The sequence below is a fragment of the Salarias fasciatus genome, chromosome 22 (assembly GCF_902148845.1).
Source record: "Salarias fasciatus chromosome 22, fSalaFa1.1, whole genome shotgun sequence".
Taxonomy (NCBI): Eukaryota; Metazoa; Chordata; class Actinopteri; order Blenniiformes; family Blenniidae; genus Salarias; species Salarias fasciatus.
The window spans coordinates 28204644-28221608 of record NC_043765.1 but is presented as its reverse complement, the minus strand read 5'-3'; the positions used below and the strand labels follow the sequence as shown (position 1 = coordinate 28221608).

General features: G+C 45.4%; 1 protein-coding gene across 1 annotated transcript in view; it reads right to left on the bottom strand.

The window, feature by feature from the left end:
• thsd7aa (thrombospondin, type I, domain containing 7Aa) overlaps positions 1–16965 on the bottom strand; it is a 151535-nt gene that overhangs the window by 62000 nt on the left and 72570 nt on the right. Inside the window, exons 4-5 of the mRNA XM_030120128.1 lie at positions 14857–15038; positions 4512–4667 (exon numbers count right to left, since the gene is read on the bottom strand). Coding sequence (XP_029975988.1) covers positions 4512–4667; positions 14857–15038 — 338 coding nt within the window. The remainder of the gene's footprint in view (positions 1–4511; positions 4668–14856; positions 15039–16965) is intronic.

Genomic DNA, 16965 nt, shown 5'->3' with positions numbered 1-16965 from the left:
TCAACTCACATGTTTTGAGTCTACAAAAGTTTTTTTTTTTCTTTTTCTGACAGTAATGGACAGTGACGGAACTCTAAGGGGAAATGGACACAGTTTAGACAATGATGAACAGAAGTTCAAGAGATCATGCAATTAGTGCAGACATTACATCAGTAACTCAAGAACACACAATTCTTAATAAATCCTGATTACAAGATGATAAAAGACACATTTTTTTAAATTCTAACTAATTTTGGAAGATAACTGCATCAGTAAATACAGTTCAGAATGTTTATGCAACAAAATCATGTTTTTTTTTTACTGTCCAAAAACAAAAGTAATGCAGTTATATTTTTGTTCAGTGGACATGTTTAGTGCTAGCCCTTAGCTAGATGTTAAGCAAATGTCATGGCTACATGATTAGTGTTAACGCATGGCTAGATGTTAAGCGTTAGCTGGTGGCTAAATGTTTAGCGTTAGCTGGTAGCTACATGTTTAGCATTAGCTGCTACCTACACATTTTGAGTTAGCTAATGGCTACATGTTTAGCATTAGCTGGTGGCTACATGTTTAGTATTAGCTGGTGGCTACATGTTTAGTGTTATCTGGTGGCTACATGTTTAGTGTTATCTGGTGGCTACATGTTTAGCGTTAGCTGCTACCTACACATTTTGAGTTAGCTAATGGCTACATGTTTAGCATTAGCTGGTGGCTACATGTTTAGTATTAGCTGGTGGCTACATGTTTAGTATTAGCTGGTGGCTACATGTTTAGTGTTATCTGGTGGCTACATTTTTAGCGTTAGTTGGTGACTACATATTTAATGTTAGCTGGTGGCTACATGTTTAGCGTTAGCTGGTGGCTACATTTTTAGCGTTAGCTGGTGGCTACATGTTTAGCGTTAGGTGGTGGCTACATGTTTAGCGTTAGCTGCTACCTACACATTTTGAGTTAGCTAATGGCTACATGTTTAGCATTAGCTGGTGGCTACATGTTTAGTATTAGCTGGTGGCTACATGTTTAGTGTTATCTGGTGGCTACATGTTTAGCGTTAGCTGCTACCTACACATTTTGAGTTAGCTAATGGCTACATGTTTAGCATTAGCTGGTGGCTACATGTTTAGTATTAGCTGGTGGCTACATGTTTAGTATTAGCTGGTGGCTACATGTTTAGTGTTATCTGGTGGCTACATGTTTAGCGTTAGTTGGTGACTACATATTTAATGTTAGCTGGTGGCTACATGTTTAGCGTTAGCTGGTGGCTACATTTTTAGCGTTAGCTGGTGGCTGCATGTTTAGCGTTAGGTGGTGGCTACACGTTTAGTGTTAGCTGGTGGCTACATGTTTAATGTTAGCTGGTGGCTACATGTTTAGCGTTAGCTGGTGGCTACATGTTTAGCGTTAGGTGGTGGCTACATGTTTAGCGTTAGCTGGTGGCTACATGTTTAGTGTTAGCTGGTGGCTACATGTTTAGCGTTAGCTGCTACCTACATGTTTTGAGTTAGCTAGTGGCTATATGTTTAGTATTAGCTGAAGTCTACATGTTTAGCATTAGCTGGTAGCTACATGTTTAGCATTAGCTGGTAGCTACATGTATAGCCACCAGCGTTAGCTGGTGGCTATATATTGTTCATGCAAAGACCTGAATGTGAGCTTACAGTTAAAGGGCTGAAGCACCAGAATCACCTGTAATCCCCTGTCTGTATCCATGTTTGTGAAGTTAAACGTGACTCTTCTGGCTCTCCGTCTTGCTGGTGTGTTTTCACACACGGTTAGCACGGTTAGCCGCTAAGCTTCCCTGATCTACTGCTCTCTGGCTCGTTTCCACGGTCCTCCCTCAAGCCGGAGCTCAAACACTCACACTCCACTGACGTCACGGTGTGAGGGCCTGGGAGGAACCGGCGGCTGTCACACAGCGTTCTCATCACCGTCACAGTGTTGTGACATTTCATGCCGTTAGATTTCGGAGGCAAAGTGAAGCCATTTAAAGTTAGGATCCAGTCAATCACGGGCAGAGTAAGTGTGTTACTGTAAAGGTGAGTGCTGTTTTCCTGACTGGAAGTCACTGAAGACATAAAAATGGTGAAACGATGCTCCAGGGGAACATGAGGCAGACTCTTTTCCGCCGTTTGTTTGTTCGGGAGCGTGCCCTCCCCGTCCCCTCCTCCTTGTACTCAATGTTTTCGTCCATTTCATCCACTGTTTAAAATAATTTCTTCACTATTTCAAAACCTGTCACTGACTGAGAGGTTTGAATTTCAGACAAGAAGGTAGCATGAGCCTGGTTTACCAGGATGAGCTAACCGTTCAGTTACACAATACAATGATTGCACTTTCAGTTAACATGCATACTGCAGGTGATTTACTATAAATATGATCCACAGGTGGAAAATAATTTATTAATTTTTATTTTTTTAAGTAGGTTTTGAATAATAAGTATCATGTATATGTCACATCAGTATTGCAAGACAGCACTATGTTATGATGCATATTTAACTAGTTTAATATGAATTTACAACAGGGACAGCTCTTTCTGGAAGCAGTCAGTAAAAGGGTGAGGCTGGTGTCAAATTACAGGGGGGAATACACCTATAAAGAGCCTGACGTTGCTCATTTGGCCTTAAGATTGTAGAGGAGTTCACTCTGTCAGTGTCTGCAGACGCTCATGTCATCAAGCTTTCCTCAAGTCGTTCTTTCTTTGTGTCGTCAATCAGTCGGCGTCTTACCGGCGCTGCAATATCACTGCATTCAATATTTCTCATTAAGCAGGAACACAAGTGGAGCTGTGTGCTTTAGATAAACTTATCCTCCTGGACAAACACAGTTAGGACGCCGCTGGAACGCAGAGCAAACACATCAGACTGAGCAAACCGACGCTCGCCTCTTCAAACACGCCGCGGCGACGCTCCCGCCCGGCATCAGGAGGAGGATGAAGAGATCAGGACCCGGAAGCACCCGCTTCCCAGTCGCCGTCTCCGCGGATAATGAGAACCGGGGCGGACGCACTCAAGGATCAGCGTTGCGCGTTTGCTTTACAAGCGGCGTGACGACGAGAGCAGAAGTGGCGTCTGGAAGGGACGGAGCGGGAGCGGATCCATCATTAAGATGCATGGAGGGGGATTTCCAGCGGCCCTTTCATTTGAGGCGCTTCATTAAGGCAGAGTCAACATGCATTAGTCATGGCGGGCGGGTGGGAGGGGGGCACTGCTGTTCCAGGATAATTAGGGTTGAAGCGGCGGCCACAGAAAGCCCGCTGATGGAGCGCAAAACGGCCACGAGACAGAATCTGGCGGTCCGGCGTTCGCTCGCTGCCCCGACGAGAGACGGGATCTGACTCCTACATCGGAACAGGCCTTCAGATTAAAAGACCCTCCTGTGAGGATTAACACGGATACTGGCAGCGGAGATCTAGGAGTACACGGTCAAAGCCATCCTGATGAGGAGCAAAGCATTATGGTCTCATTTCATGAACACCAATTAGTCAGATTTACTGACTGATCTGCAAAATTCAATTCTGTGACTGAAATCAGGAATTATTGCTTCTGTAGTTACACTCATCCGTCATTATTGTAAACTGAGTTTAATGACCTCGTCACTCTATTTTCTGACTTTCAATGGTTTACTCAGAATACTTTATTCTGTTTAAAACCTCCAGAGCCTTTAATACACACCAACACACACACCCAGGGAGGTGAAGGTTTTCCTTCACTTCCTCTGAAAATGGCGTTTTGGAGGTAGATTAGAGTCGGCGCTGCTCGGACCGCTGTGGGTGTTTCAGAACGGCTCACGAGGCAACACAGCATCACAGGAGGTCGCTTGAAAAACAATGGAAAGAGAATAAAAGAACAACGTGTGTGAATTAATTCTCCGCGGTTGAGTTTCTGATGATTTTTCTGGTGTTTTTTGGAGGAAACGTGAGAAATAAAACGGTAAAGCTGGGCCACAGTGCACATGTTCTGTCTTGGTGTTTAATTTTATAGACGTTTTGATCTGCCATATCTGTTGAATATTTTGGAACTGTGCAAAGTTTGCACCATGTTCATACTGAAACTGAGCTGTTGAGGTGCTTCAACAAATTTTCCAAATAAAACTCCAGACTCTCCAAATTCCCAGTTCAAAGAGAAAATGCTTCGGTTGTCTTTCTTTGTACCTGTCGCACCACGAGGCGAGTGTCTGGGTAACAGGCAACTCAATCCATCAAAAGACTATTGTTAATCTGCAGATGAAGTAAAACCGACTGTTTCTGTAAAGATCTCAACATACCTACCACGTTAACGTGCTGCTACAAACCACTGCTGACAGCACAAATGACAGAGACTCTTTCAACTTGTGATTGAACCAGGAACTCTCACAGGTAAAGGGTGTAACGAAGCTTAAATGTTGGCTCTGAAGGTGAGGTATGCAGCAGGTCTTTGACTGTTGAGCTGTGAAAGCTCCACTTTGTCACTGCTTCGTTTAGTTGACAGGACAGGAGACATTTGAAGTAAGACACTGACTGGACTCGCTCTCCGGTTCGCAGCATCGGTCCTTACCTTTCTTGGCCGCCTGGTCTTGGCAGTTCTCGTAGGTGCAGGGTCCCCAGGCGCTCCAGGAAGACACCTGGCACTCCACGGGGCAGCTGATGTGGCAGAGCTGGGTGGTGTTGGGGGGAATCCCCAGACACAGGTCGCTGTCCACCGGGCGGGACGCTGTGGAGAGGGACACGCTGTTAGAGAGACGGTCCCCAGCTCCGGTCCTCCGGATCATGTACGGATATTAATGCGTTGCTTCAATCAGACATGTGAGATCAGGATGTCACACTCTTTGGTCCCCGATACAATCCATGTTTTTAGATTTCAGTCTCAGCCGACCCTGATACTTTCCTGACACTTTTATATTGCAAATATACTCAGTATCAGAATAAGGATCAGATTATATTGCAAAGTACAGCTGCCAACACAAGGAATTTGCTGAGTGGAGAGACACCAAGGCAACTGTTTCCAACAGCAGTAAGCTCACTTACAGAATTACAATTCTACTAAAAAAAGATGTAAAAACTTATTTTAACAAAATTAAGTTAAAATAAATAATCACACTTCCACTCTGTGCTGCCTTGTAAGGAAGAGAATGGATTTCTTTATCTCAGACCCAGCTGTCAAACCAGTGGTGCTAAATGAAGCTCTGGTTCTCGTACAGTCCAGGTACCTTCCAGCCACTTCATCACCATTTTGCTTTGGGAAAACCATTTTCCGTTTTAATGTTGTTAAACAATAAATGGAAGACTCACTTTAAGTCATTTAAGTCAAAGGATGTGCCTGAGGCCGAGCAGCTAGTGCCGTTTGAATGGTTCAGAACCTGTGATTCCCTTTACTGATCGGTGACTCTCGAGTCATTAACTCGTTCAGTGAGTCTTTCCTGCTGCAGCCGACTGGCTGCAAAGAGGAGAACAGACAACATGCTCGTATTGACCTGCTACTCTTACTGCATTTGTATAGACATAGAACATTTATGGAGTTACAATCCTGCCAAAATCTCACAAACACACCAAACATGTTTTACTCACACCCAACGAGTCACAAACACACTCAGAGCGGTTCGCAGACACAAACATCACTCACAAACTGATGCATGTTGTGAACCAGCCCGTAAACCAAGACCTGGGCGGTAAAGTCGTCCTGGCCAAAGAGGTCAGTCCGTGTGGATTCCGTTCTGTCTCAAGTGTCGACAGGAGTGTGTGAATGTGTGCTATTGGTGTGTGAGTGTGTGCTATCAGGGGAAATGATGGAGGATTGTCTAGAAGCCTGTTGGCAAATTTCAAGGATACTGGGAACTTGAGCCAGTTGAAAAGACAGGACGGGTCCCTGAAGGACCAACAGATGAGTGAAAATGATCACATCGAGAACGAGCTTCACCGTCATTCAGGAATCAAAGACGTCCTCGGTCCTCACCACAAACCAGTGAACTCTAAAAGCATTTTAGAGAGTGAGACAGATGACTCAGACGACACTGCCAAGTTGATTCTGAGTGATTTTATTGGTCAAAACGCCAGCAGGACATCTGGAACTGTGTCCAGACTGATGCTGGCAGAAGTTGCTGAAAGGATCATGACAAATTTGGAGAGGCAGTTTTCAGCGGTGTCTATTTGTCGTATCGTTTTACAACTCAAGGGCCAAATGTGTCAGAGGCTCGGCAGGTCAAGACAGCTCGTCACTGCTGACAGTCCTGCAGCACGCTGACGCTCTTCTCTCTAAAATAACACGTCAGTTTAAAGAGGGACGAACAGCAAAGACAAAACCTCTGTGGGCCTGTGCATAGTGTTCAAGAGGACATCTTTAGTGCCACACAGCCTCACATGAGGGTCCAGACCCTCATGTGAGGCTGTGGAGACAGAGTCAGCGGCTGATTCAGATGAGATTATACTGTTGGGTGCTAGTTGTCAAGAGTTTGTGGTTTTCACAGACAGGCTGACATTTGAACAGGCGGATACTGTTGGACACTGACACTCCTGATATTCACACAACTACAATCCTAACAGAGGTTGCTCTGGACGTAGTTGGTTTCCTGTCAAAATTCTTCCAGTTTCATTGCTGTTCAGTTATTAATGCAACTCGTTATAAAGACGGTATTGTCAGCATGAGGAGAAAAGTCTGACTATAATTTCAAACAGCTCAGAGATACCTTCATTTGCTGTGGCAGTCCAGCGTTTCTGTTTCAAACACAAACATACGGAAAGGATTCGTCTCACAAGTGAAAGGGAAAACTTTTTTTGGGTTTTGGGTTTCCGTTCACATGTCAATGTTGCCTGGAGCCAATGAAAATGCAACTTTTCCTTTTGGACTTGAGGACTCCCTGGAAAATGAGAAGGTTCATATCAAGGTTTATGCTCTCAAGGAAAAATAAATGAAAGTTAAAAATACAAACTTTTCAAAAATGCATGAACTTTAGAAGATGGAAAGATGGGTTAAACTTTTTTTTAAGTAATCACAAACATATTCAATTAGAAACAACGTTATATATTCACTCCAGTGTGCGGAATCCAAGCCTCTCCTTGATCAGTTGGTAACTTTATCTTTAATTTGTTTAGGCGTTGTTCCATTAAACATCCATTTTCTTCTCGGGAGCCTTTTTTTTCCTCGTGTTCCATTAAAAACATTAGGAGAACAATAGCCTCTTTGTTCTCCTCCCTCCGTCTGAAGTCTTCCCAGGCAGAGCAGCGGCTGATTAATGGGAATCTCTACACAGGCTGACCTTGTTCAGGTGACTCTGCGCCAGATGGTTCTTTCTTCCCTGCGCTGTGCTTCCAGCTGCCAAATTAGGAAGCTCGGAGGCCGCCGCCCCGGCTGCCACGCGCCCGCCGCCATCAATTACCCGACTCCCACTTCTTCTCCAGCCGAGGACTGGCGGCGTCTCGGTGGTTCTCACAGCTGTCGTACAGAACCTCACAGTTTGAGGCTCACTTCGGTCGTCGTCATCGGAACAAGAAAAACAGCTGATACGACTCGGGGTGCCGCGTTTACATCCCATTACACCTTCCTGCCGTTACGACCACGTGAAAGATGTGAGCCACCGGAAACAATCCTGCTCGTTTTCATCCAGAAGCAGGCATTCAGAACTCGGGCTGTAGCGAAACGGTCAACTCACGAAACGGTACGAAACACGAAACCGGACTCACGAAATGAAATGAAGATTAAAGAAAATCCCCAACAGTAGCAAGTTAAGCCAAAATCTCATTTTCTTTATTCTTTACTCAGATATAAAAAAAATAATGCTGCATCAATAAAAAAATTCTCTTTGAAAAAAATACAAAATCAGTGAAAATACAAGCATAACAATCTCAGTGAAGAAGTGTTTTGTTGCTGCAACAAATATGCCTGTCTTCAGTTAAAAAAAAAAGCTTTTTGAAAAAGAAAAAGGGTGCACGGTTCTTGTTTTATCCGGACTCTTCTCACCGTCCTCTCGTCGTTCACACGGGAGGCCAAAATCGGTCCACACAACCGATTTATCTGACGAAGGAGCGTCAGCTAATTCAACTTCACCTTCCTCCATTTTGAAGCGAGTGTTTTGCTACGGTAGGCGAGGAGGGTCAAAAATCACCAGTCTCAGTGGTGCGTGGCGCCTTTTCACGTTCTTTATTTCGCGCATCTTTGAATTTTATTTCGTCTTTTTTTTTTATTTTCGCGAAATTTCGTGGCAAGAAATTTCCTTATACCTTAGCAAAAGGTCAACCAGTGGCTACTTCCTCTTCTTGCACATTTCTATGGATCCACAGGCAGAGAAATGCAAGAAACTATTGCATGGGACATAAGGAGGATTTATTTGTAAATCTTATAAAAGTTTTTGGTGCACAGGTGGCACAAGTGCTTTTATTCTTTGTGACAAAATTTAAACAATGGAGCATCTTCAAAGAAAACAAAAGGACACGGCGTGATTCAAAGTGAAGAAAGCGAAGCTGAAATAAAGTGCTCCAACAGTGCGATCAAGACGGATGAAGGCTGTAATTTTCCCCCTGGCACGCCAGAGGTACCTAAAATTAAAGGAGTTAGGATTGGAGAGAAACCTGCCTGAGAGCGCCGACAGGTGCAAGCTGCAGAGAGGAGAGGAAGCGGCTCGGCAGCTGCACTGGCACAGCGCCGCCTCATTTACTGCACCTATTTCATGCCTCTTTCTCCACTCGCATCTCCAACGTGAAGCCAAATCCAGCTATAATACCGTCTTTAATGTCTCGCTGCTTCCACCCAGGAGCGCTTTACGCAGCACCTGTCAGCTGATGGGCGGGCGGGGCCGCCTGGCTCGGAGGTGAGGGGGGGAAGCTGCGAGAACCGTCTCCGTGCCCAGAGATGAAAGCGTGCCGCCGGTAGCGAGCGTCTGATCCCAGTAATGTCTCGCAGCGGTCCGTCCACGCCGGCCAGATGGAGCCGGACTTACGGTGTCGGCGCTGGATAAGCAGGGCCGTGCGACCGGCGCCACTCCCAACACCAAGAGGTCGCTGAAGCCACCGATCTGCTTTACAGCTCACTTTTCTGCTCCGGCATTAGCATATTCCTGTAGCTGCATTTGAACACGCTGTAAATCCCCTCGCTGTCTCCACATGTGGTGAAGCGCGGGAAGTGCGAGGCACAGCACAGGATTCTGAAGCCGAGCGTGTGGCTCCAACAGATGCGAGATGAAGCACGTTTTAACTCAGAATGTGCCTTGAAAATCCAGTTTTCCGCCTACATATCATCCCTACATGCTGTTTGAATTAAAACACGATAGCCAGTGATGGATGAATTCCTGCTTTAATTAAAAACTAAACTGAAGGAAACATCCAGCCTTTAAATAAGCCTCTGAATCTGATTACTCCAAACACAACATTCTTATCCTAGCTAACAGGAGCTGGAGAAAACTTAGAACTTTATTTAGTTTCATAAAGAGTGTTCAACCGGCGTCTTGATTTTCCACTGCCTGTTTTAGTAGGTTAGAAACGTCTTATGAACAAATCTCAAACAGCTTGACAGCATCTGACAGGCTTAGCCTCCTTGTGTCACAAACATCCGCAGCAGCCTGAACCTCAACACTGGAGAAACCGGGGAGACTTCACCCGGTCCGTCCTCGTCTCACAGCAGGCGAGCAGAGTCCAACAGGGACTGTCCTTCACCAAGCAGCTGCGTCAGACGCTGCTCTCAGACTCCTATCAGCCGACAGCGAGAGCCGACGGACCGGCCGCTGCACGGCGTGGCTCAGCTGCTGGTTCGGCGGCTGTACTGAGGACAGGAAGGACCTGGATGTCCCGCATCGCCACTGCTTTTCACACATCCTGCCAATGGAGATGGTGTTCCGCTTTGTTATGGACCGTCAGGCTTCAGTTCTGAAATGTGTGTTTCATAATCTGACAGGCGGCTGTGTGGGGAAAGGATGTGAGAGCTGTCGTCAGGGGGCGGGGCTAAGAGAGACCATGTCTAAAACCGGGACTGGGTCACGTATAGTGACAGAGTTACAGCAATCAGTACGTTTACACGCAGGCAGTAACCCTTTCTTAACTGGAATATTCGTAATAACCCGGTTGCGCACATCCATGTAAACACCTGCAAAAACCCAAAGAAGCTCATATTCCGGTTTTTAAAAACCCAAATATTACCCCTGGGTTAGTCCTTTTCTAACCCGAATTCCTGTTCATATAAACGCACATCGGAATATCCTGGCAGAAAGCGAAATGAAATACTGTTCTGCCATGTTCTATCTGCAAGGAATCTTGGTCTTTAGAGTACAGGAATTACTTGTGATCCAGTTTAACTGCTGCTCCGTAAATAATGTACGGAAACGATGGTTCAGTTCTTCTCTTTTACTGAAAAACGCTGCATCGCATCACTGAACATGTCACCACGTCTTGCCGGCTAACACTCATTTTCTAACAACATGCAGAGAGAGCCTGCAGCCCTTCTTCTTCTGTGGTGTCTGTGTAAAATACGGTTGAACATGCAAACAGCACACCCAGTGGCGTGAAGTGCGAAAGCAGTCATAACGTCGTCTGTGGCCGTGGTCTGAATGGGGATCTCCCAACTGATTACTGATCATGTGAAATGGAGCAATGCTGTGTGTTTAAGCAGGTAAACGGGTTATTCCAAATGTTTCAGAAACCGGAAAAGTGACCTTAACCCGAATATTGACTGCATGTAAACGTAGTCAAGTCATGATAGGCGCCATCTTTTGTCCTACAGCTGTTGTGTATGTTTGAACTCTGATATCACATGTTCAGAATGTTATTTGAGGATATTATGTGTCTCTAAAAGCGATACTGAATAATAAGATAAACATGGCTTTCTGGCATGGTAGGCGAGATGTTGTGCTATAAGAGCTTCATACAGACATTAAGTTTTTGTTTTCAATTCGCCACGTCATCAATAACTCTTCCTGAACAACATCCAGGCATGTTGTCTCAGTTCCACATTGAGGAAGTAAATAAACAATACAGAGACGACTGCTGGACGAAAAATGGTAGAACCCAGTTGTCATCGCCGCAACTCTCTCACCATACGGCTCTGATGCCTCAGAGGCTCCGGCGAAAAACTGATGCAAAACAGCATCAAAACCTTCCCAAGGATGGAGGGAAGGAGGGAATGGCAAACGTGGCACGGCGAACGGCTGGGAAACAAATTCTCTGGGAGAACCCAGTGCAAGGTGAGTCTGCCAGAGTTCTGAGTGAAGCTAGTCAGAGTTGGAACAGCACAGAGAAAGCCAGAGTCACTTCATGCTTGTTTGTTTTCCCGTGAGAGAGAAGCTGAATTTAAATGAAATCAATGCAGAGTTTATTTTCAGTCTGTTCTGGGCTCCATTGTCAACCAGATGGTAAAGGATGGTGATTTTATAAGCTGAGGGGCAGAATGGAAATGTTTTATTTATTTTTTGAACGGGTATACGTCACATGCCTCAGGGCAATATTCACTGTCAAGTGCAATCCTGACGCCCAGTGGCAATATTATAACTGTAGAAGGTTCACATAGTCTGATTCACACTTTCTAGTTTCTTTTTTTCTGTCTATATTTCAGTCCTATTTTTTCTTAATCTCTGTTCAACGTTGCTAAGTATGTACATTTTTAATGCTTCTGAACGGAGAGAAGTGACTTTCAATGCGTGTAACAGTGACGATGAAATGCTATCTGACGATATCTGAAGCCATGTCTTCTCACCGTGAGGCAAGAGTGTCATCAACGTGCACAGTCTAAATTTCAGGATAGAGGGATTCAACTGAAAAAGAAGTGAGCGGGTGTGCGTCGTGATGTTCGGAGAGACAGAAGCCATCACGTGAAAAGACTTTCCTGTGTGACTTTGACACCTCCAGCATCCTGTTACCGCCTCACTGTCGCTGGGACACAATCAACCTGTGTTCACAGGTTTTCTTGTCAATACAATGAATCTGATGTGATGAACTGTAAAATGCACTGACTTTGTGAATAGGCTTGTGTAAATTCCATGTGTAGAATTATCCAGTAGTGACATTAAGATCTTAATAAAACACTTGCTTTGAATGGAATATCCTTTGTTTTCTCTTTTGGCGAGTGTGCCAGAGCCAGATGTGGTAAACAGGTTAATGAGGGGCCAGTACGGCCCGGCGATGCTAAGCTTACTGCTATCGCCAATTTCCCAGTTCCTCCCACCAGCGTGAGTTGCCTCATTTCCTGGGGTTAGCAGGGTACTATAGATGGTTTTGCCATAACTTCGCTTCTCTGTTGTATCCTCTCAAAGAGAATCAGCCCATAAAACGCTCCAGCTGGGACAAAAAGTGCCCTTCAAGGTGGAGGCGGATGCCACTGCTGCGCTGCTGCAGGACCCTGCTGGTCTGGACCATCCTGTCAGCGGTTTGCAGTGACTTGGCGTTGCAGTGAGTTGAATTGTTGTGCAGCAAGTTGACCTGCTCACGAGCGAGAGGACTGTGTTAAATTTAGAATATATGTAAATAAAACTGAATTCATTTGTGTTGGATCCAATCTGGTTCAGCTAAACATTTACAATCACTTATTATTAGAAATCTGTTATTTACCATCTAATTAACTGTTTGGATTCTGTGAAAGTGAAAAAAAAAACCTCACTATGTTGTTGTTTTCCCTCAAAATGTCTGGAGACTTTCTGTATTTCTAAATCCCTCCCAAGTGTGGCCGATCCAGTAAATGACAGGAACCCAGTGACCGGGGAGAGCGGGTCCAGATGGCCCCGTCTCGGAGCCAAAGCGGCACCATTTGGAGCCTCTTTTCTTTGGCACAGCCGAGTCCCCGTACTGTTACTCCTCCTGACATGTCTACGCTCCGACGCTTCCTCAAGCCCGGACACGTATCTGAAAAGCTTTCAATCATCTGAAACACATGGAGACGACAGCGTGGTGTTTCAGTCATTATACCTCTAAACAGCGAGGCTGGATGAAGCTTCTCTTAGGGTCATCCGGTGTTTCATGTTGGGAATGGGAGATACTGTTCAAGCTCAGCAGCAACTTTGCCAGCATTCTGTCCTCAGACTCCTCATCCAGAGCTGACCCCTGACCCGGCCTGCACCTCGGCACACCACCGCCAAGTGAACCCAAACCCTGAGACGAGTTTTGGGGGGAAGACGCAATCCTTTGGAGAAATTAAATAAAGCCTTGTTACAGAGAACTTTAAGGAGGTTTTTGATCTTAACTTGTTCAGAAATATACATTTATGGACTGGTGATATAATGGTGAGGAATTAATATTCCGACACAAAACGTGCTCACACGTAAAACTGAGCCTCTAAAAAACTGTCTGGACGTCACACAATTACAACAGCTGCTCGTTTGGGGCAATATCAGCTGAAACAGACTGACCACAGAGCATGGTCAAGTCATGGTCAAGTAGAATCCAGCTCATTATTTGATCAGAGCAAAAAAAAACATCCCTCCCCTTTAGTTGGCTAGATGCTAGTGGCTTCTTACTGTCTGCTTCTTTGGATTCGCACTATCCATTGGGTAGCACGGATTGGACTGTCCACCAAACCAACTGGACCAAACAGTGTTGCTGTGAAAGCGTCCATACTTTCTATTCAGTGCACCCTGCAGTGACTCCTTGGCACTGTGAGGCCACTCCCTTACTTATTATACTGTCTTCACTGTCACTGGTTGCTTCAGTACAACATACTTTTGTGATGGTCTGAGCAGGTCCAGGCTATGTCTGATCTGCTGAATGGGGGGAGGGCAGTGGCGCTATAGGCATCATTAATGTCTGCATACAAGTCTAGAGCCTGATAACTTGTGTGGTGGATTTGAGTTGAGGAGAAAGAAACAAGTTTGAAGTCACCTGTGATCACGATGAAAGCCCCGAGGTGTTTTGTTTGTAGGCCGTCACATGACTCCCGTTCTGCATTCCCAGATGGGAGGATGTAAACAGTAATGGCGACAACGTTTGTAAATTACCTTGAAAGGCATTATGGGAGAAGTCCAACAGCAATAAGCTCAATGTTTGGATATATGCCCAGGGTTACACCACCTGGAGTCCACACACACACACACACACACACACACAGCAAGCCCCCCCACCCCTCCTTCGTCTTGCTGCTCGCGGTGGTATCTCTGTCTGCTCATACAGTGGGGAGGCCGGAGACAGTCACACCAGAGTCTGGTACCTGTTTGTGTAGCTACATGTCGGGGAAACTCCCACTGAATCCTGGGAAACTCTTCCAGTTCTTCCATTCTGTTTATTTGCCAAGGACCTTACATTTCCCATAATGGTCGCTCAGTTTAACACACACTCTGCAGCCTCAGCCTCTCCTCCTTGACTCCTCCGGTTCTGTGGGCATTTCCCCCCAGATGGTCGATCACTTCAGAACCATCAGGTGGTCACATTTATACACGATACTAGCTGTGTAACCGACATGTCCTCCAGTCCTCGGGATTAACCCAAGCTTAATACAAAGCAGTGAATAGTGTTCAAACCAGTGAAATAACCACGACAGAAATGCATAAAGTCCCGAGAGAGGGTAGTGGTGTTCAGAACGAATAACAGACGAGGTTCCAGGAGCTGCTGAGGCAGGCTGGCTCTGAGCACACCGCCATCTTTAAAAAGTGATGATCTACCCTACAATTAATAAGTTCAATCTTTGGCTGAGCCCCGCCTCCCAATGGAAGCCAACCAACAGTATTCTACTACCAACTGTCCAGAAATACCGACTTTGATATTCTCAGTGTAAAACTGTAGGGGATACTCGAGCTGATGACACTTTGGTTGTTTTCTGGGCTATTGAAGACATTTGAGATGTTAAAAATGTCAAAAGATATGCATTGTCCCTTTTCACAAACCCCAACAAAACCTGGACAAATGTCGCCTGTGGATGAAGCTGTGTGGCCGAACACATAGACAGCTTATTGCCAACCAACGCTTTAGTGGACAATAGAAGAGACAAGTGATGGGGACATTACCTTCTTTGCTCCTTAATGAGCCCAGGCTGGCCGGCGTCTCAGTACTGGCCTGCACGCAGTACACCTCGCGGGTCTGAGTCCCGCCTCCACACAGACCCGTCTGGTTGCCGCGCCGACGGTCCTGCTGGCTCAGCAGCACGTCCACCCTGCACTCGGTCCACTCTGTGGTTTTCCAGCTGTACCTGAAGACAGTTGAAGAATGAGATGGAGGGTCAGCGGAAGGTTGTCTTAGAAAATGTGCTAGCCTAACTAAAATCTGCTTTCAGCTTCTCCAAGAAGCTTTTTGTTTTTATGTGATTTTTCTCTCTAAAACAGACCTGATGGATACACCGAAACCCATCTCTGTGTTGGCAGGGTCTGGACTGTGGCATGTTACTGATCTGTCATCGCTCAAGCCTTCCTAGCATTTCATATAGTACATGGAACAGTCATCAAATTTAAAAAATAAGCAGTAGTCTTAAAGGGTTTTGATGTTTGCAGATGACACAGTGGTCTGTCGTCAGTATGTTGAGCTGAAACTGGACAAGTGGAGGTCTGCATTAGAGTAGAGAGGCATGAGGATGAGCAGGAGCTTGATGAAGCAGATGAAGCAGACCGAGCATGCAGGTGGCCTGGATGGAGCTGAATGGAAGGATCTGTGCTAGACCGGGAAAGTATACGACATGATAGCTGCGTTTGATGGTTTAGAGATGACAGCACGGGAGGCTGAACTGGAAATGACAGTCCGATTGGGAGACAACTCTGAATGCATGGGGCAGAACAGAGAGAGACGAGAGTGAGGAGGGCAGAACATGTAGCTAATGTGTGGAAGTAAAAGGGTGGAGCTCCCACACAAGAGAAGAACTTTCCATGTTATTAAAACCTGACATGGAACATGATCAAGAAAAACAACATCAGAACCGTCACTGGAGACCAGCATGACTGAATTGTGATAAAGAATGTTTCCATGCCTTGTGCATTCATACTCACAAATCAAGGGGCAATTAAATGTGATTACAAAAGAAATGTGTGAATAAGCAGTGAAAGCGTTGAGAAAGATGTGCCCTCTATATAAAGAACACAAGAAAAGTTTCTATATCCTGATAAACTGAACATCCATGACTCATCATTGTTTAAAATTCATGCTGATCAGCAGTTCAACCTTTCCCAACAGTGGTAACGACAAAGTGGATCCTGGGTAATGGGATGTCACTGCAGTTGTCTTCTTGCAACTGCTGAACTGGATCAGTTCAGTGAGCGTATCTGCAGCACAGATAAAAGGAATTCTACATTATTGACCTCAGATCTGTGTTTTTAACATGCCTCAGGATGAGTCATTTAAGCAGAGCGTCTCTAAAAGTTGTTTTCTTTGAGACTGAAAGGAGGCAGGTGATTGCAGCAGCCATTCTATGCGGGCGAGTGTCTGCCTTTTGAACTGCTTTCTTTGGCTTTGGTGCATTGTGGGTCTCAGCCTGAGGTCAGAAGATAGAAACCCCAGCCTCCCTCTCTGTTGATAATGGAATTCATTTGAGGTTGACGGGCTCCATATTCATGAGCGGAGGTTGGTCTGCGTGTCTCCCTCTCCTGGTCCAGGCCCTGCCACGGCACAACAAGGCCCCTGGGAACCCGTCACGTCTTGGAGCTGGAAGCCGTCCAGATGGGGACTCTCAGAGCCAGCAGCCTTACAATTACCATAAAGCACTCACAATTCAAAAGAGCAATAAATGAGGTAGAAATATGACAGAAATGAGAAGGAACTGGTGATTTTTAGGTAATTTGTGGACATATTCCATGAAAATCTAGAAGCTAAGAATGCTCTTTGTTTGTATGGAGGTGATTATTGCAGTCATAATTATTAAGAAATAGTAAAACTGCTCATTGTATCAGCTGCATGTCCGATTTCGTTGTAAAACAGGGCTCTGCAGGGCTGCAGACCAAAAGAGCCAGTTTGTGATTTTTCACCCAGTCATCACAAAACACGTTTAACCTTTAAAGTGACATGCACACAGCTTCTATAGTCTCCTCTAGACTGTAGTTTAGAAACACTATCTAATGTTGCATTCATGAAGTTTCAATTACAATTTAGTATGGTGGACGTTTCCTGAGATTTTCAGCTATTTAGTGCCTGAT